The sequence below is a fragment of the Asparagus officinalis genome, chromosome 8, assembly GCF_001876935.1.
Source record: "Asparagus officinalis chromosome 8, Aspof.V1, whole genome shotgun sequence".
NCBI classification, from domain to species: Eukaryota; Viridiplantae; Streptophyta; class Magnoliopsida; order Asparagales; family Asparagaceae; genus Asparagus; species Asparagus officinalis.
The window spans coordinates 130,459,830-130,481,245 of NC_033801.1; the positions used below are offsets into that span (position 1 = coordinate 130,459,830).

The 21,416-nt window shown below is 36.2% G+C and overlaps 3 protein-coding genes across 3 annotated transcripts in view; 1 reads left to right on the plus strand and 2 right to left on the minus strand.

The window, feature by feature from the left end:
- Positions 1 to 482, minus strand: part of LOC109819999 (ras-related protein Rab2BV-like) — a 2,985-nt gene extending 2,503 nt beyond the window's left edge. Inside the window, exons 1-2 of the mRNA XM_020386030.1 lie at positions 369 to 482; positions 105 to 284 (exon numbers count right to left, since the gene is read on the minus strand). Coding sequence (XP_020241619.1) covers positions 105 to 269 — 165 coding nt within the window. The 5' untranslated portion in view covers positions 270 to 284; positions 369 to 482. The remainder of the gene's footprint in view (positions 1 to 104; positions 285 to 368) is intronic.
- The window catches only part of LOC109820109 (DNA replication complex GINS protein PSF1-like), a 5,267-nt gene continuing 306 nt past the window's right edge, over positions 16,456 to 21,416 (minus strand). The window contains exons 2-7 of the mRNA XM_020386184.1: positions 21,033 to 21,100; positions 20,828 to 20,941; positions 20,551 to 20,713; positions 20,315 to 20,461; positions 20,179 to 20,235; positions 16,456 to 16,843 (exon numbers count right to left, since the gene is read on the minus strand). Coding sequence (XP_020241773.1) covers positions 20,209 to 20,235; positions 20,315 to 20,461; positions 20,551 to 20,713; positions 20,828 to 20,941; positions 21,033 to 21,100 — 519 coding nt within the window. The 3' untranslated portion in view covers positions 16,456 to 16,843; positions 20,179 to 20,208. The remainder of the gene's footprint in view (positions 16,844 to 20,178; positions 20,236 to 20,314; positions 20,462 to 20,550; positions 20,714 to 20,827; positions 20,942 to 21,032; positions 21,101 to 21,416) is intronic.
- Positions 16,920 to 20,059, plus strand: LOC109820110. Its single transcript, XM_020386185.1, has 6 exons — positions 16,920 to 17,933; positions 18,075 to 18,126; positions 18,486 to 18,658; positions 18,775 to 18,844; positions 18,949 to 19,008; positions 19,282 to 20,059. Exons 1-5 carry the CDS (start codon positions 17,814 to 17,816, stop codon positions 18,963 to 18,965), a joined length of 432 nt encoding a protein of 143 aa, XP_020241774.1. The 5' UTR covers positions 16,920 to 17,813; the 3' UTR covers positions 18,966 to 19,008; positions 19,282 to 20,059.

Here is a 21,416-nt window from a genome sequence, read left to right on the forward strand (position 1 = left end):
TCGATCCCTTCGAGATAGCGTGGATGCTCAAATTACAAGAACTAGGTCAAATCTAAAAGCTGAAACGAGCAAAGATCGCAGATCAGGGAGCTTAGACCTCTCACCTGAAGAGTCCTGGTAGCGAACTCGACCCCGATCGTCGACTTGGACTCCAGACAGAACTCGTTCCTCGTGAATCTCGACAAGATGTTGGATTTCCCGACGCCGGAGTCGCCGATGAGGACGATCTTGAACAGGTAATCGTACTCGTGATCCACTCTGTGGGCCATAGCACCTCCCCCGATCTAGAACCAAACGAAAGCGATCGATGAGGGGGATAAATCTGAGAAGAAACGCATCAAATCGAAAGAGATCGAAATAATACTCGCCTGAGTTTTAATTCGAGATTCTAAACGGCATAGCGAGAAAAAGGGCGTTTTTAGCGCAGTTGGGGGATTTTATATAAAAGATTAGCAGAATAGAACCGAGATGCCCGGATTGTAATTTGAAATTGTTGGTGGGTGTCGTCTGTAAAAAGTTTTTATTTATTTATTTATTTATTTTTATTTTTTTTGGTGGGAAACGCGCGGCGCGCGCGATAGTTAAGTGAAGAGGGTCGGATCGGACAAAGACAGCTGCGAGGACGTGTTCTCCCGCAGACAGCTCAGCTCTTGCGACGGCCTGATAATCTATGCGGACTCCCGTATAGGAAACATTACACGTGTTCCATGGCATCAAAATAAAGAGCCAACGGAGAAAGAAGTTGTGGATTACGATTATATGGCTACGGCGTTTGTGATGAAAAAAGAAATAATGGGATATTTTATGTACCATTAATAAAGCATTTATTTACTTCTTAGAAAAACTTTCACATATTATATTATTTGTAATTTAATTGTATTATTTGTAACCGTTTTTGTCTTTTAGTTAATTTTGAATCTTCATTTTCACGTATCGCTGTTAGTAAGCTAGGTTGATCAAATCAACCGAAAAACCATGTGTGGAATGATTAAATAATTGACATTAATAGCTATTAAGAAAGAATCAATGGTGATATAGAACACACAGCAGACACGTTTATGCCAAAGTGAGACAGTCGCAAGTCCAAATGCGGGTCTGGTCGAAGAAAATAATTATATTATTACTTTGTAACCCGTACATGAGTAGAAAACGTTCACATATTATATATCTAGATAGCTGTCTAGGAGCAAGATGTTGTGACCCGTACATGAGTAGAAAAGAGAAATAGTTTAGTAATTACAATGTCTATATGCTTCTAATAATTGTATTATTAATTTGTAACCGTTTTTTGTCTTTTAGTTAGTTTTGAATCTTCATTTTCACGTATCGCTGTTAGTAAGGTTGATCAAATCAACGGAAAAACCATGTGTGAAATGATTAAATAATTGACATTAATAGCTATTAAGAAAGAATCAATGGGCTCTTGATCAAACTTTATATTGGGCTGTTAATGCCAATTATTTTGCAATTAATGAGTAGATTAATTTGAGGGAGGTTTGAAACGATGGTGATTGAGAGAATGATGCCCCTATAAATTGAGTGTTTCTCCATGAAAATAGAATGCGCTTTTGAATAGAATATAGTGAAGACGGTTTTATGAGTTTCATTAAGAAAAGTATATTTCAAAAACAATTTATTAGATAAAAAATATATTCTTACGTATGAAGATGGTGCCCTGCTTCTTTTAACCGTGAAAAAAAAAACATTGCTTCTTATGTATTTTGATTCTAAATTCATTATTATTATTATTTTTTTTTTGAGAAAAAAGATGGATTACCAAAATAGTAATCCAACCAGCTAAATTAGATAAAATTGGTTGTTACAAAAATAGTACACATCCCCAACCAAGAATAAGTACCTAGAACATCAAAATATCCTGTGAAGCGAATAAAAGGATGAATATGAAAAGTGCAAATTCTATCAAAATATTCCCATTTTCTGAACGTTACCTCTCTTATCTGTCATGTATAATACAAACCATTTTATTTCCACAGAGGTGGTTCTCATTAAATCCTTATTTGACTTTGAGCTCGTTGTCTACAATAAACATTGCATTTATATTCCAATTAACTTAGTTATTCCTATGATATATTTGACGAAAAAATTGAGTGGTCCATTGCCAGCTGGTAACGTGACTGGTGGCAGAGTGTTTTTAGCTGTCTTGGCAACAAAAGGAATGACTCTTCATTTCAATTATAATAATAGAGCAAAGCTGTCACTTGAACCGCTGCAGCTCTGAGAAGAAATTTGGTCGGGAAAAGTTAATAAATAATGACAACATTGGATACTATTGTATTCTTCTATGGACCACTTTGTATTTTATCTTAGGGAAAAATGCTTCCAGCCTCCAAATTCGTAACAAGTATGCTTCCCCCTCCCAAGACTTTTTCAACGCTCTAAAAACCTTCAAATTCGTAATAACTATGCTATGAGCCCCCAAAACACAAAGCCCAAGAATTTTACACAGGTAAAGACTATAATACTCATTCTCTTTCTAATATTATATTCGTAATAACCATACAATCCGTCCTCTCTCCCTCCTCCCTCCCCCACCATTTTTGCCCTTGCCCCCTCCGTCCCTTCTGCAACCCTTGTGGCGGCCGAAGCTCCTCTCCGGTCTCACGCCTCGACCCCTCGCCTCCGCTCGCCGAGATCCTCCGTGTCCACCGCCGATCCCAGCGCGGCCTCCGCTCAACCCCTCGCCTCTGTTCCCAACCCAATCCCTCCTCCCCCAGACGACACATCAAACCCCCCTCTCCATCCCTCAGGTCCATCATCCCCCACCATCTATAGTGCTGTCGTTCTTGGAAATTATTATATTTTATGTCTTTTCATACAACTTGTGCGTGTGTGTTAAATACTTCATTCATCTTTTTCTGCAGGGAAATTTACCGTGGTTGTTAAGGTTATACGCGTTGCTTGTTAAGGTTACGTGTTGGTTGTTAAGGTTATACGCGTTGCTTGTTAAGGTTACTCATGTTTCATCTGTTTCTGGTTGAAATTATGCGTTGGTTGTTAAGGTTATACGCGTTGCTTGTTAAGGTTACGTGTTGGTTGTTAAGGTTATACGCGTTGCTTGTTAAGGTTATACGCGTTGTTTGTTAAGGTTTCGGATTGCTTGTTAAGGTTTCGCGTTGGCTGTTAAGGTTACGGGTTGCTTGTTAAAGTTACGCGTTGGTTGTTAAGGTTAACCGTAACCTTAACAAGTAATCCGTAACCTTAACAACCAACGTGTAACCTTAGCTTTAACAACCAACACGTGACCTTAACAACCAACGTGTAACCTTAACAAGCAACCTGTAACCTTAACAACCAACACGTAAATCGTTTGGCTTTTGAAAATTCGTAACCTTAATTAACAACCAACACGTAACCTTAACAAGCAACCTGAAACCTTAACAACCAACGCATATAACTTTAACAACCAACATGTAACCTTAACAACCAACGTGTAACCTTAACAAGCAACCTGTAACCTTAACAACCAACACATAAATCATTTGGCTTTTGAAAATTTCATTAAAATTAAAAGTGAAATATTATTACAAAATCTAGCTCACTCCCACTACCTAAAACAAATGTATGCATCATCGTCTTTTTCCTCTACCCTGTCAACGGTCTCAAAACCATGGCAGTCCACCTCCTCAGTGAGTGTTGAGTGGTAAAATGAAAGTAATCATACATTGCACAGTTTTATGTGGTGATGTAAGCATGAATTTTCTGAAGGAAAATGTAGAATTGTTACTGCTTTTTATTTTTATGAAGTTATGAATTATTATAGTAGAAGTACAAAAAATTAAAGCTTTTTTTCTATTTCCTTCCTTTTTTTATTTTTATGAAGGTTTTACGGGTTGCTTGTGAAGGTTACGGGTTTGCTTGTTAAGGGTACACGTTGGTTGTGAACGTTACGCGTTGGTTGTTAAGGTTACGGGTTGGTTGTTAAGCTTAATCTTCACAATCAACGCGTAACCTTAACAAGCAAACCGTAATCTTAACAAGCAACACGTAACCTTAACAAGCAACCCGTAATCTTAACAACCCGTAACATTAACAACCGTAACCTTATCTGCAAATAGAAAAGATAACTATCATTGGGTACATGTATACTAAACGTGAAGAAAGAAAATACCGTTGATGCAAGAGAGAAGAGGCATTCTTTTTCGAACAGGAAAACTTATTTTGAAGGGGGAAAATAAAAAAAGAAAAAGATCCCAAAAAGAAAACATGTGACAGGAAGAAACTCTGTTGCTAGTAAATCTAGATGCATTAGTTTCAGAAGCTACAAAGCAACATCAAGTTCGCACGTGTCATTACGAGATCAATTCAATCATTAGCCATCTCTCTGCTCCTCTTCGCTAGGTTGCGCTCCAGCTTGTGTGCATTCTGGTGTCCTCCAAGAGCTTGGGTGCTGTAAAAAAGTCCGTCTGCAATAGTTACACGAGAAAACTCGTGCGTGCTCGGGACGAGGCCCAGGCTGCAGGGACAGGTTAATGTTGAGGTCCTGAGCTTCATGAAATATTCTCGACGAGCGGAGGCCGAGGGGTCGAGCGGATGCCGCGCTGGGATCAGCGGTGGACATAGAGGATCTCGACGAGCAGAGGCGAGGGGTCGAGGCGTGAGACCGGAGGGGAGCTTCGGCCGCCACGAGGGTTGCAGAAGGGACAGAGGGGACTAGGGCAAAAATGGTGGGGGAAGGAGGAGGGAGAGAGGACGGATTGTATGGTTATTACGAATATAATATTAGAGAGAGAATGGGTATTATAGTCTTTACTTGTGTAAAATTCTTAGGCTTTGTGTTTTGGGAGCTCAGAGCATAGTTATTACGAATTTGGGGGTTTTTAGAGCGTTGAAAAAGTCTTGGGAGGGGGAAGCATACTTGTTACGAATTTGGGGTCTGGAAGCATTTTTCCCTTTATCTTATTGTTAGATTCTTTTGAATTATAAATTTCTTATTCATTCATATAATGTTTCTAAAAATATTTAGAATTTGACAAAAGTCTTGTTATAGTTGGTATATTATATTTACAAAGCTAGTTACAACAAACTTCTAAGGCCCAACCGCGTATAATGGGCTTATATTTGCCATCTGAATTTGTAATGGAGGCCCACTATGCTAGGAGAATTAAACTATTGGGCCTCAAAGGGGGACATAAAGAAGTGAAAAGGAGAGGGGGAGGAAAAAAAACATCCGAGTTAGATAATTTACATACACAAAACCCTACATTTAAAAAAATAAATGGATAAACAATCACAAAATTTTCCAAGGTCTACAATCCAACTTGGTGCACTTTGAATCCCAAGAACTCGTGCTCTTGCCTTCAACTTAATCGCAGCAAACGACATATGATACCAAGAGATTGCAAAACCTTCACATATCCTAATCCACAATCAAAGTTGAGAAGAAGTGAGCATGGAAAGAAACCAAGAGCAAAAGAATGAAGGGAACTCCCTTAGAATCCATTAATTCTCTCTCTCTCTCTCTCTCTCTCTCTCTCTCTCTCCTGTTTTTTTTTGTCTCTCTCTCTCTCTCTCTCTCTCTCTCTCTCTCTCTCTCTCTCTCTCTCTCTCTCTCTCTCTCTCTGAATTTGACAACATATATGAAATTTTATGAAATTTGACAACATATATGAAATTTTATACTAGGGTTGTTAGAATTATTTAATGATGATATGGTCTCACTGTCGTCTCTCTTTTAATTATTAGTGGCGATAATGAAAACAACAAAACTATTTTTGTCTAGTTGGTGTTCTAAAGGGATTTAAGAGTTTGACATTTTAGCCCATTGGATTGCTAAGAAGCAGCCCAATTGGAGTTTTCTTACGAACTGGGCCCTACATTTTCCGATGACAGCCATGACCAATCGACTAGAAGTTTCCTCTAATTTGTCTGACTATTCTAATTAGTTCCAAAATTGTGTTCCCTCTCTTTCAGATTTCAATGGGAACACAAAATAAATAAATAATGAAAGATTTTACCATATTTCGGAGGAATGCGATAGCTGAGCTGAAAAATTAAAACTGACCAATCATGCTGAAAATCATCTCTCTCTTAAAGTTAAAATTCTTTACTTATAACAGAATATATAAAAGTGATTCGTATTGTTTATTGACGTGATTGATTTATGCGGAATAATTTCATAGAGCTTAAATATTTAGGAGATAAATTATTTAAAGATGCAAAAAAATTTCAGAGTTAAAAATCAAAATAAGTTAATCGAAGGCTACTTATAAGAAAATGAACGGCAGTATCCAGAACCTTGAATCTTGCAATCATAATATTCAGAACCATGAATTAATAAGGGAGAGAAAATAAAAATCTATGTCTTCTATATATGCCTTTACATATAGCGTTCAAAAATCATCTCTTTAGGAAAATAAACTATATCATAATCTAGACTTCATGCTCTCTTGCCTCTCTAGGTTGTGTAATTTTTTTTCCCTTACATCCCCTGAACTACTTATAGTCTCATCTTACCCCTTAAATTATTAAATTCAACTTCTTTTAGGGATAATTGCTTCTAGGTCCTAAATTTAAATTTTCAATGTACCCCAGCCCCTTCTATTTTTTTTAAATGTTCTTTAGCCCCTCCTTTTTGAAAATAATGTATCCAGGCCCCTCCATCATGATTTCAGCTCATGCCAGCAGTTGATTAGACATGTCAGCTCATGATTAGACATGTCAGCTGACTTAAATCCCGAATTTACCCTCCTCTTTCTCATGTCAGTGGATGTTAACTCTTTTATATAGCATGTTAACTCTTTTCTGTAGCATGTTAACTCTTTTCTGTAACATGTTAACTCTTTTCTGTAACATGTTAACTCTTACAGATAACATATTAACTCTTACAGCTAACATGTTAACTCTAACAGCTAACATGTTAACTCTTACAGCTAACATGTTAGCTGTAAGAGTTAACATATTACAGAAAAGAGTTAACATATTACAAAAAATGTTAACATGTTACAGAAAAGAGTTAACATTATTGTGCCCATGCGAAGTTCTTCGGAGTTTACATGAGAACTTGGGGAGAGGAGCTTGGACACATTTTTTTCAGAAAGGATGAGCTGCAGTACATGTTTGAAAGTTGGTGGGGGTGGGGGCTGAGGCACATCCAAAGTTGGGATTTGAGGCCTTGAAGCAATTTTTCCTTTTTTTTATTCCCCGAACTATTTTCAGCCTCCACTGCCCTCGGAACTATTACTTCAGTGCCACTTGGCCCTCTGAAACACTGCTTGACTCAAGATATCCATAAGTTAACCCCAAAAAAATGAATTAATAACGTGGTACCAAAGTGGTAAATGATAATCTAAGGGGTAACCGCGCGCAGACTAATTTAATAAGCTCATAAAGCATGAAGACTGACAAAATTCATAATTTAAGGGGCGAACTTGGACCCGAAGGCCCATAAATAATCTGTTTGATCGATGCTTAATAAACGTGGCCACAATAAGCCAAGTCGCAGACGGCACCACTTTCAAACGCCCTAGATTTGATGATTTGACGAACGCGTGCTTACTCCGAGAGAGTCGCCTCGCCCACGAAGCGAATATATCCAAGAAACGATGCCATTATATCCAAAATCCATCCCCCGAGGGGTCGTGTTCGTTGTCACCGAGTACGTAAATCATCCGACTACAGCCCACTGGGAGGCACGTGGGCGACCGATGGACACACCAACTACTACTACTTTGGGCCCCACCCCTGGCCCAACAAAGGCCCGTACTTTCCCTTCTAGGACCCAACCCATGTGACCGAAGGGCCGCCCGTAAGCATCCACATTGGGGCCAGCATGTCGAGCCGGATGAATCAAGACGAGACACCTCGCGAGTATCAGAACCCCAGAGGCGCATGGAGTTGCGATCCGAGACGAGACAAGCGTATCATTGTCCTCGCTCCTCGCCTTTCCTCCCTCTCCTTCAGCGATGCACGGAGCTCTGGATGACTTGTCACTATTTCTGTGGTACGTAGGACCAGCGGCTGTGGCTCGCTGAGCTTGAATCTATTCACCTATAATAATTGTCGGTCGTCAGAACCCAAGAATCACTATTCATGCTACAGTGTAAATGCTACGTTAATTTATTTATAGTATTACTACTGTAACATTTTTCAAAGAAATACTTTTGTGCCATAGTCGGGATACCGTAGCATTTTTAACATACTAGTTTTTACACACGTGCAATGCACGTGATTTAATACCATGATTAAGTATTTTTGACAGTTTGTGCTTATTTTTTTCTTTAAACTCTTACATCCCGATTATTTTTTTATGTTTGTGTAAATGGGATACACTCATTTTAAATTTTCATGTTGATATTTGAATTGACAAAAAACAAATATAATTTAAAAATAATTTGAATTTTCATATTATTTTTGACCGATATGAAACTAAGCTTTATTTGAGAAAGTATAGCATTGCAAAGTGAAAAATATTAAAATAGTGTTATACAGGGAAGGTGAATATTTAAAACCAATATGTCAAAATGATTGATTTAAAGTATGTTAAAACGATGCAAAAGAGAATATGAAGTTTATTCTTAATCATTGATAGACTTCATAAAAAATATAAATTAAAGATTAATGCTAACTCTAGTATACTTTTATATGATAAAAACATCCACATAAGAATATAAAAGTACTAAAAAAATTTCATGAAACTCCCTTTTAAAGATTCCTAATTTCACTCAAAATAATTAAACTATTCTATAAAATATTCAGAAAATATTGATTTTTATTTCTTCTATTTTATTTTTTATTGAGTTAAGATCAATCCTTCTTCAGGTTTATCATATATCATTTCTCGGGCAATTCTAAAGTATTGTCTTCATCATCCACATCAATTGTGACATCAGGCTAATTTTGTATTTTTTATGCTATTATCTTTCATGGGCTCGTTAATTTTTTATCATCTCATTTAACTTTACAAAGAAGTTAAATGTACTTATGATGTTCAACACAAACTAGTCAAAATATAGACTTTGATTTTTTTTTCTATTTCAATGAGAATAAATATTAATTTCATATATATAAAATTCTTTGTGTTCCTAATTTATTACTTAAATAAATTAGAAGCTATCTCTTTATTTTCCTCTAAAATGAATTCTTCTGATGTGCATCCAATAAGAATTTCTGTTATTTCAACAATATTACCTTTGCTCTATCCTTGTCATTTTTCATAAAGATCTAAACTAAATACCTGCATTATTCATTACCAATTTCTCTTAGATTATAATATTAATATTTAATTTGAAGAACACGGTATGGAATTTATGAATACTTACTAATTTTTCTTATGTCTTCCATGGAGATTTTTTCTTTGATTAGGATAAAGTTATTAAATTATTTTTTAATGTAACTCATTCAGTGCTTCATTAATAGATATGTCTTATGTTAATGCCAATTCAAGTGATTCATTGACGTTTTCTGAATTTTAGATTTATTTCCATCACTTTCCCATTTGCAATGGAAATAACTCAATTCTTTTAAAGTTATCTCTAAATATTCTAATAGTTTCTCCATATGTAATTCCTTGTATTCTTTTACCCTATAAATATTATTAACGTCAAAGATTAAAGTTTCTAAATTAAAATCAATTAATGCTAAGGTATAATATTATAGTGTTTTATCATTTCTATGGATTTAAACATCTATCAATTAATGTTACGAATGTATTTTGGCTACCCCAACTTATTACTAAAATTATATGAAATTACTTTAATTTATATAGTGCCGATAATTTTTAATCTATAATATTTTTAAAAATTTTATCCATTAACCGGATGTTTTTAATCAATTCTTATTGTTTTTGTTTACCAGTATCAACTTAGACTATTCTTAGATGCTGAAAATGGATAGTAAATCCCTAAATTAGAAATTTTAATATATATATATATATATATATATATATTTCTTGTAACTCTAAAATTTTGAGGGTTTCTTTTGCAATTATTAAAACTATAGATTAATTTTGAAAAATATTAAATTTCAGCGGTCTACCAATCGACGAATTTGATGTGTGCTAGTTAAAAATTTTGAAAATTTAGTTTTTTTTTACGATTTTTAAATTTTGAATGAGTTTTTTAAAAATTTTGAGGTTAATTTCGGCAAATTTTAATTTTTTAGGTTTCTAAGGGTAATATCTTGAATTCATCTTATGTTATTTACAAATTTTAGAATTTTAGGGTGTTTTTTATAATTTGAACTTTTAAAGGTGTTTCTATAATTTTTGAGATATTGAGGGTGTTAATTAAAATTTTTAAATTTAAATGTCAAAAATTTTAGGTGTATCATGGTAATCTCTTGAATTCATCTGTGTTGTTTGTAAGTTTTAAAATTTTAGAATTTTAATGTGTTTGTCTGTAATTTAAACTTTTGAGGGTGTTTCTATAATTTTTGAGACATTGAGGTGTTAACTATAAATTTTAATTCTTTGCAAACTGATGTTAATTTTTTAATTTCATGTTTTTTATTTTAAGTTTTGAGACATTAGGATGATTTTTATAATTTTTAACTTTTCAGGGTCTTTTCTGCAATTTTAAATTTTTATAGTTTTTTTGTAATACTTCATGTATTATAATATGTTATCTACTTGTAATTTTTTTATCTTAACAAACTAATATTATTTTTATGTTTTATATATTTTATTAATATTAGTTTTTTTAAATTGTTAAGCTAAACATGGTTCACATAGGATTAGGATAAGATATGATTATGATTAGGATAGATTAAGATATAAATAAAATATTCAAAATAGTGAAGGGTAATATTGACCATTAAAAATTAGAATTTGATTATAGATAAGGTAGTTCAAACTATAAAGGGGTATATTTGTCTAAAAAAGATTTTCCGAACTCGTGCTTTTAAAGGGAGTATGATATTACCGTGGGGGGCACTATAGCATTCTTTAAAAATATACCGCGGCATTTGAAAAAACATCGCTGTAGCATTTAAAAAAATATACTATAGCAATTAAAAAAACGGGATTACTGTAGCAATAAAAAAGAGAAGGTCGTGCTTAATACGGGGTGCACACTGGTATTATATATACATGATCAAAACTTTGTTCGTCGTGGTTAATAATTGCACATACCCTTTTGCACTATGTATGACTCATAATTAGGGGACTGTAATGAACAAATGGCAACTTAGGAAAGTTGGACGAACGGTGAACATGAGCCACACCCCACAAGATGATACCAAAAGTGTCCTCATATGCCAAGTGACTAATTCACTTGGTCACAGGGGGTTCTTGAGCCTTTGGTGGGTCTACTCGCCAATCAATTTTTGTTGAAAACCATAATGCGTTTTGATTAGATGGTTTCGTGGCTTGCTTTGTGGTTAGGGTCCAGTACTAATTATAGCATATTATCGATCGATAAGTTGATACTAAAGTGGCTAGCTAAGATTGAATCTATTATGACCAAAGCCCTGGTCATGGCTGACTATGCCCATATCTTGTGAAAGATGTATGTATGTATGTATGAAGATTTAGATCAGAACCTTATCCATAAGTTGATACTATAAAGTACCATAATATATCATGTGACAAAGGCTCGTTAAATAGGGGGAGGGGCCTTGAGACTTTTGGTGGGTCTAGCTACTTCCCCATTTTCTTTTGAAAAAAATTAGCACGTAGATTGTGTAGCGTAGGGCTTAATTTGGTGCGGGCAAAAAATATTCGCGAAGCTTCTTCTAGGGGATTGGATGCGGTACTTGTACGCCTAGGCGCACCCATTTATTAATCCCCCGAGCAACTTGGTAAAATTGGTACCTAGAAAAATTTAGCCGTTGACTCTTTTTTTTTTCATTAGTGTTTCTAATTTGGCAACGAGCAATTCTCCATTCATTCACGTTCTTAACTGATGTGTCGCCGACGTAACACATATCTAGACTGATGGTTATTGTGAAGCACGTGGGTGGGGGGCTCAATTAAATAGCAGCAAAACGCGTTTCTTCATTGTGTGGGGACTGAACGAAAAACCCACCCGAGAACGAAAGGCCCACCCGAGGATTGCCTACATATTGCCTAGGGTTTCGTGTAGCAAAATAGGACAAGGAACAACGTCGGCATTTTTTTTCTTTTGGGGTTGCGGCTGAGTGCGAAAAAGGGGTTTGTGCAGTCGGCTTTTTTTCCTTCATTGGCAGCGTGCAAGCACGAGCAGATGGGAAAAATCAGAAGCTTTTGTTCTCTCTTTTTAGGCGGCGTGCAGGAGACGATTTGAGAGGGTTTGTGCATCCTTTTGAGGGAGATATTTGTGTGAGGGATCTGAGAGCATGTTTGAGAGTTTAAGTTATGTGATTGTAAACCCTAGTTGTATTCTCTCCTTCTAATAGTACATCTCCCCCCTCCTTGCCCCGTGGACGTAGGCAATTTGTCGAACCACGTAAAATAAGTTTGTCTTGCTTTTGTGAATTGTAATAGTTTATTTAGTTTCCCTCGACAAGTCAGTCCTAGAACTGATGAGAGGAAGAACTGATATCCCACTTTGTTGGGATATTTTGCTTTTGGTTCTTGTTTCCCTGGTGAAACGAGAATTCCTATTGCGACCTAACTCTCTTGTTGTGCTGCCGAAATTTCCGCTGCGTGCAACAGTTATAATTACAGATATGTTGATAATCTAGTGTGAAGACAAAGATGCGTATGACAAGAGCGACGCATCAGTCAAGAGCATAATGGTATATATCAGCTCACAATACTTCAATTCTTTTTCAATATAGAACTGTGATGTAAACATGTGTTTACTACAAATCCTTGTCATCGCAGCACTCTTGATATAAATTTAAATCAATTCAACTTGTTAAACGTCTTGTCATGAATTCACATGGCGCGGATGATCACTCGTCACAAAGTTTTTTCTCGGTGAAACGTTGTTATCAATGAATTAGCATCTCCAACTTATATACACGATAACATGAGACAGTGAAAGCGAGGCATGTACGCATGCTGCGCATAACATAAAAGAACTCCTCGGATGGCACGCGGCGACTCTTCGAGACGGTCGGGGCCGGTGGTGGAGCCCTTGGTTGCGACCTGCCATCTATCTTAATCCCTTCATTTTTATCTATCTTTATTCATAATTTTCTTTTTAATTTACTGATAAATTTCTAAACAATATGTGATGATATAGAACTGGCTAGTTTCCTCCTTCGTTTCTCTCTCCTAAACCAAGTAGAGAAAGACTCCAAATATCATGAATTACCTGTAATATTCGAAGTGAGTGAATCAATCCATTGTGTATAATTTGGGTTGAAAAGAATATTTTCATCGGTGAGATTACGGGAATAGATGCTACGATGCTAAAGTCTGAATTTTTGTCAAGATGTCAACTTCTCCTACGAGCAAGTCGGTCACATTAATATTTGACTTTTATTCGGTATAAATGAGTCATCGGTTTGTAGGGTCGTTAACTCCCTCCTCCTCCTCCTCCTCCTCCATGAGAACCATTGTTGGGATCCCTCCTTAATTGGGAAGTTTTTACAAAATTCTAGAACTGTCTGGAGAACTCTAGAGAAGTGTAGATTTCTCTATAAACGTGTGAAATCCTCTAGAATGTTCTAGAGATATGTGGAGCCTTTTGGAACATTCTGGAAAAGTATGGAATAGAATGGAGGAGTGTAGAGCTTCCTTAGAAATCTCTAGAAAGTAAAGATATGTGTATAGAATTCTAGAGAGCTAATATTCGCCCTTGGATCAAATTAATCCCCACCACTCATTATGAAGATGGAGTAGTATAAATAGGGGTGGAAGCCTTCATTCCTATCCATCCAAGACAAGAAAACAATCCACTTCCTATAGTAAAGGAAAACTTCTAATATAGAGAGTTAGAGAGCCTCTTTGAGAGAGAAGTGAGATAGCTTGAGAGTCCTAATCCTCAAGCTCGAGTGAGTCACCGAAGTGAGACAGTTTTGTAAAATATAAATTCTTGTAATCCTACTATTCTTTTGTATAGTGGAAGAACCTTCATATTAGAGGACCATAAACTCTTGTGCTCCCATTATTATCTTAATTTATAAGTGTCTATCTTAACTTCACGAGGCGGGAAAGACCGTGTTTTCCCAATAGTGGTATCAGAGCTAGGTTCGTCCGAAGTCATCGTTAGCTCGTGAAGTTCAAGATGGAGGATAACGTCACTCACGATGGAGACATGTTCAAGCGCACGGCCAACAACTACTCATACTGGAAGCCGATGATGGATGACCATCTATACTGTAAGGATTTACATGAGCCTATCATCCACAAAACCAATGTAGTAGGCAAGAGCGATGCAAAGTGAGAGCTGCAAATCGGAAGGTCGTTGCTATGATTCGTAAGTATATTGATAAAACTCTCTTTGAACATGTTTCTACTTATACAAATGCTTATGAATTATGGACAAACCTTGAGTCCATGATATGCACAAGACCCGATATCGCCTATGCAGTTGGTGTTGTTAGTCGCTTCTTGGCTAATTCGGGAAAGGAACACTAGGCTGCAGTCAAATGGATCATCTGGTATCTATGCGGTACTTCGAAGAAGTATTTATGCTTTGGAAATGGAAAACATGTACTAGAGGGATACACAGATGCTGACTTGGCCGGTAACATTGATTCTAGGAAATCAACGTCAGTATACCTAACTATGTTTGCAGGGGGAGCCGTTTCCTGGCAATCAAAGTTACAAAAGTGCGTTGTATTGTCCACTACCGAGGCAGAGTACATCGTAGCTACTGAAGCTTGCAAGGAGATGCTGTGGATGAAGAATTTGTTGCTTGAGCTGGGAATAGATCAAAACAGGTATGTCTTGAAGCGTGACAACCAAAGTGCAATTTACTTAGCAAAGAATTCAACTTTTCATTCCCGCACAAAGCACATTGATACACGGTATCACCGGATCCGAGGAGCTCTCGAAAAAAGCACATACATCTTGACAAGGTTCACACAGATGAAAACTGGTCAGACATGATGACCAAGGTAATACCATCCAAGAAGTTTGAAGATTACTGTCAATGTGTTGTTTTGCTACTACGTCTCAATTAAGTCGGGAGGGGGAGATTTGTTGGGATCCCTTCTTAATTGGAAAGATTTTAGAAAATTCTAGAACTTTTTGGAGAGCTCTAGAGAAGTGTAGAATTCTCTAGAAGCGTGTGGAATCCTCTAGAATATTCTAGAGAAGTGTAGAGCCTTCTGGAACATTCTGGAAGAGTATGAAATAGAATGGAGAAGTGTAGAGATTCCTTAGAAATCTCTAGAAAGTAAAGATATGTGTGGAGAATTCTAAAGAGCTAATCTCCACCCTTAGATCAAATTAATCCCCACCACTTATTATGAAGGTGAGGTAGTATAAATAGGGGTGGAAGCCTTTATTCCTATCCATCTAAAACAAGAAAACAATCAACTTCCTATAGTGAGAGAAAACCTCTAATATAGAGAGTTAGAGAGCCTCTTTGAGAGAGAAGTGATATAGCTTGAGAGACCTAATCCTCAAGCTCGAGTGAGCCACCGAAGTGAGACAATTTTGTAAAATATAAATTCTTGTAATCCTACTATTCTTTTGTATAGTGGAAGAACATCCATATTGGATGACCATAAACTCTTGTGCTCTCATTACTATCTTAATTTATAAGTGTCTATCTTAACTTCACGAGGCGGGAAAGACCGAGTTTTCCCAACAACCATATGCCACAATCAACTGATATAAGAGAATTCCTACTTGATTATGATAAGCATTTAAATTCCAAAAACAAGACGTATTACGAAAAAGGACGCTAATTAAAAGTGGATATACACATTTTTTCAATACAAAAGAAACCACAAGCTCCAAGCATAATAATGCCAATACATAAACAAAAGTATATCATCTATCTTTCTTAGGGAAGAAGAATAGAAAACTTTTCTTGTTCATCTGGATCGTAGGAAAAATCTAACTCGTGACACATTAGTTCATAAATTAGCTGACGTTCATAGTTTGACAATTAGAAGTTATCTACTCAAACATTTTAGACGGTTCTTTCATCTAAAACATTCAAAGAAAAAAAAAGGAAAAAAAAAAAAGATTATAACTTTGTTTTGAAACCAAGAAATGTCCAATGCACATTATTGATGGGCGGTAACCAAGTAAACTATTCTCGTGGCATATAAATATTGTTTGTTTGTCACAAAGAATTCGCAGGTCAGATAACACTCGTACACAGTGTGTCACGTGTTGAAAGAATTGGATGAGCTTTAAAAGTGCTTATAGATATCTTCAGTACGAAAAAAAATAATTTAAATTAAATTAAAGAAATCTTCGCTAAATAATTTTTTACCCTTTTTCATCGTACTCTTATATTTGTATTTGTGTAAAGGGTTTTTCTAACGGTTGCCCATGAGAAATTATTAGACAATGAAAGAGATAGAGAGATGAAAATCAAGAGAAATTAGTACAAATTAATATGGTTCACTCTTAGCATTCATCTATATAGACACATGTTAGAAAGACCGTTCCATAAAATAATAAGTTTTGATCCAGATCTTTAATTCTTTTAAAAAGGTACAAAGTTTCTGTGGATTTGGATTTGGATTCGGGCAAGACTGAATAAAAAAAAATCTCACTGCACATTTGACTGCTCCACTTTCCACGTCACCAACCAATGTGCTTTCTAAGAGAGATGCCATTTTAATAAAAAAGGAAAAGGAAAATATCAAACAAAAAAAAAAGGTCCAAACTCAATCCAATTGAGTTCAATTGAGAGTCAGACGACTCAGACAAACAGAAAGCATCAACCGACCGCAAACCAGATGGAGTTCCGGCCGTTTATATCCTATCGCACACGCGTCAACCGCCACCGACTTACTTGGGCCCCCGACCCCGACGGCCCTTTGGCCCACGCTTCACATTAATTAAAAGAAAGAGAAAATTGAAAACTTCATGAACATACTAGCCGAAATGAAAAAAAAAACCCAGTAAATGCTCAACAATCATGGGAAGGATATATAAAACAAAATGCGCCTATCACTATCAATTCTAAATCAATACAACGTAAGTGGTAGAAAATATTCGTATATATAATATTACAATATCAAACAATAGAAATTCAGTTGAAACAAGTAAAATATAAAGGTAACTAGTGTGTGCGCCCCGTGCGCAACACGGCCTTCCCTTTTTTTTATCTCTACAGTAATCCTGTTTTTAATTGCTTCAATGTTTTGAATGCTACGACGTTTATTCTGTTGCTACAGTATTTTTTTTTAAAAATGCAGCATCCCGCCTCTGCTACAGTGATATATTTTAAAATGTTACAGTGATTTTTAAAATAATTTCTTCGGATGCTATGTGCTACAGTAAATAAACCGTGATATTTATTGTGGTGTGAATACTAATTCTTGGGTCCTCCCATTATTATAGAAGAATAGATAAGCAAGAAAAGAAAGGAGACATTGACCAACTTGAAAGAGTATATGGTAAGATTCACTCCATTGATATGTGAGAGAGGGAGGGAGGGAGAATAGATGCAATATGCGCATATAGTGAATAATAATTAAGAGGATATTTGGGGATTTAATTTCAGATATTGTGGGAATTTAGATATAGCTTGGTCGGTGGAAGAGTATCTAGAGAGAGAAAAGGGGGGGAGAGAGAGAGAGAGAGAGAGAGGGAAGGAAGGAGGGCGAGGGAGGAGGCTTTAAATGCTGCCCCCTGTCCTCGTTGAAGGAACCATCACCACCTCTTTCTTCACATGTTCTTATGCCCTTCTATCTTCTTCTTCTCTCCTTAAAATAAACCCTCCTCTTCTCCTTTTGAGGAAACAAGAAACAAGCTTTGATTCAGCTTGGTTCTAGTTTTTAAGTCTTGGGTCGAGATGGAGGATAACAAGAAGGCAGCGAAGGCTTTTGTCGACAGTTACTTCCCTGTTAAGCAACAGCCTAATTCTAAGTTCCCTGATGTCCTCAGTGATCTCTTCCCCCCAAACTCACACCCGGTAATGTGTAGTTTTTTTTTTTTTTCGCTGTGTAGATTGGAGATTTTGGGATTATGGGTCTTTTTCATTTATCCTGTGACATTAATTTGAATTGGGTTTTGTTCTGGTTTGTTAATAATTTCCCTTGTGTTGTGCCTTCAGGATTCTTCTAAGAGACAGGGATGTGAAGGTCAAAGTTGGAAAGCACCTGCAGGTTGATGAATATGCTTATCTTGCTTCTTTGTTTTCTAGGAGCTAAAATTAAAATTCATCTGTCACTTGCTAGTTAACTCTTGCAGAAATGACAAGTGTGATATAACATATGTCTAGATTATTTATTTATTTATTTAAAAAGGTGATGAATTTAATCACTAGCTTCGTTGTTATAGCTAAAGAGTGTCTTATTTCTGATCATTTGTATTATGAAAATCAGGGAACTGTACTTGTAACTGCATGAGGAAATTAGTACGAATTTTGCCATATAAATTGTTGTTTAAGACGGTATATACATTAAGTTTCTTTTTTATATTCAAAATCGAAGCCCTGAAGTTTAATAAGAAATGAATTCTTCAGATGGCTACTCTCAAGGAAAATCTAGCAAAAGCCATACGACATCCCAGAGAAGTGGTAATGCAGTGGTGTTTTGTGAAGTATCGGAACCATGCTCGATGAGTTCGTCTGTGGATTATGGTTGCAGAGACGATTACTACCCTAACCCGTCAACCAACCGTCAAGCTGGAAGTTATGTAAGTGATAAGTGATAAATAATATCATACATATGTTTTCACAATGCTTGGTTATAGATTAAGGTATTTGAAAGATGATGTCAGTTCCTCAACTTTATCGCTTCTAATTTGTTTAGGACAAGCTGGATAAAAAGGATGGTTATTACTATCCAGACCCTAAACATTCAAGAGGAGAATGGTGGCAAGGTAAATTGAAATACCAACGTCTAGGAACAAGATTTGTATTGACAAAAATAGGATGAAATATTTAGAACTAGCTCTTATTCTCTTTTTCTTCCCCTTTAATACAGGTTCACTGTACTATTGAAGGAACCACACAGTACCTCATGCTCCATACATATAGGAAGAAGGTATGGAACCCTAATCCCTTAATGTCATTTATTCTTGGTTCCTGATTTATCTATAATATTTGTATCTAGATTATCTAAGCCCTATAATATATTTTTGCCTTTCCATATCGTGGATTGTTTGTTATATATCTTCCTTATTAAAATTCTGAAGTCTTCTTCAAAGAATTTAAAGAATATTTTAGTGTAATAAGAATTGTGATTATGCTCTGTTTATTGTTGTTTATTGTTATCTTGAGTGTAATTTATGCTAATGTATGATTGTGTTTCTGGCAGTAATGGTACTCTTGGCAAGTTGCTGAAGATAGAATGTTGCTATGTAGTAAATCAAGCTACCAGAATGGAGCAAAGTGGGGATTATTACTAGAAAGAACCAGTTTGATGACACCTACAAGCTGTCACTCTTTTATCCTGTTCAGCTTTTGGTGTGACTAGAAATACTGTGTAGTGTAACAGAGGACTCTTGTAGAATGTCAGCTATAATTATTGTATTAAGGCCCTTCATCTCCCCAACTCACTAGTATGGAGGAGGAAGGGGAACTGTATGTGTGCTTTTATAATGTTCAAGTAAATAATTTACCTTAGTGGTAAATAGCAATCATATGTACATCAGCTACTTGTTATAATCTCATAAATATAAGATGGGTATTTATGTTGCAGTTTCTGCACTATATAGTTTCACTTTGAAGGCTGTGGTGCGCTCTGTATTTAGTTTTGTTGAATTGAGGGTTTCCGAGGTGTGCCGTTTATGAACATGAGTGCCCTAGTGTTAGGTTTAGTTCTCACAAAGAGAAGATGGCAACAGGTGGTTCTCTTAATTGAATGTTAAAGCTCTGCAAGCCATCTAAATTTCGTGAAAATAAATTCTGGATATTGCAAAATATTGGTTGTGTGTGCTACTGAGCAATGGCACCAACAGACTGCAGAGACATGTTGGCCATCAATGATGGAATATGTAACTTGACATCCAATGTATATGTGTGATATCCAGGCAACAGCAAGGACTCACATTACAGATACATCTATAGGATCCCTATCCCCAGTGCAAATTCCCTAGCGGATACAAACAGAAAAATGAAAGGTGAAGTAGTACTAGCTGGGATAAAGAATAACACAGCTTACAGAAAATGAAAGGTGAAGTAGTACTAGCTGGGATAAAGAATAACAGCTTACAGAGATCAGCGACCGACCAACAATCCCACTTCACTCTATAAACTCTTCCATGAGACCCTGTTATAGAAATAGAAAGGCTAATTAGAAAGGGATGTCATAGGAGAGGATATATGATGCTGCATTGAAGGTTGCAAACCTGTGAAATAAATGATTCAGCATCGTTTCTCCTAAGGAAATGTAACGAGTGCTTCGTAAGAGAGATCGAATGGTCTCCAAGGCAAACTTCACCGATATTATCCAGTACCTTTACTTGAATATAGGGATCCTTGGGAGGAACCATATCCTAGAAATGTTGCCAAAGTTCTTTAGTATGAATGAGCTCAAATGTAATATATGCGTTTAGAAATGTATACGAAAAACATGGGCGCATACCACGATCAAATCTATATCCAGCTCTGACATGTAGGACTCTATGGCTAAAGAGTGACCCTTGAAATACTCTTCTTCTGAATAGTTGAGCTTTTCTTGAATTTCCTGGGGAAGAACGGGACCAATTTTCCACCTCAGGCTCTGAATGATTTCAGCTCTATTATACCTGTTAAATTGCAGCAAATTTTGTTAGGGGAGGTACCGCATTTTCCTCGACTACAAAGATTATGTTACTCTCAAGATGAAGGAAAAAGGTTATTGTGTGTCGAGTGCTCTATACATGTAAGCCATGAGGCAGCGTTTGTTGCGAGCTATGGAGAGGTGATGTACAACAGCACCAAAGTGATCCTCATTTCTTGTTGTTTGAATGTCCAGGTTCTGCTCCTCAATTTTCCTGTATAAAAGAGCAGCGAGATTGTTATGACGTACAAATGCAGCACAAATATACAAGAAAGATGCAGCTTTTAGCAGGAGAAACCAATGACCTGATCAAGGACTGGAGTTGTAAGCTGTGCTCAGTACACTCTTTAATGACTTGATCAAATGTGTCATTCTACAAAATCAACAGACTATGTGGTCATGAATATTCATTTACAAAAAGTAAGCATCGTGAGGCATTTGATAAAGGATTAGTTCAGATAAAACTGAATATTCGAATCATTTTTAATATAAAAAGTAAGCATCATGAGGCATTTGATGAAGGATTAGCTCAGATAAAACTGAATATTCGAATCATTTTTAATTGCTAAGCTAAAAAGAGCAAATTTTTATATTTGGAGGATGGATTTTATCGTGTTAGGATGATATTATAACTTTATAACGAAAATCCATGTTAATTTCTACACATTGGATCCCACTTCATCCTTCCA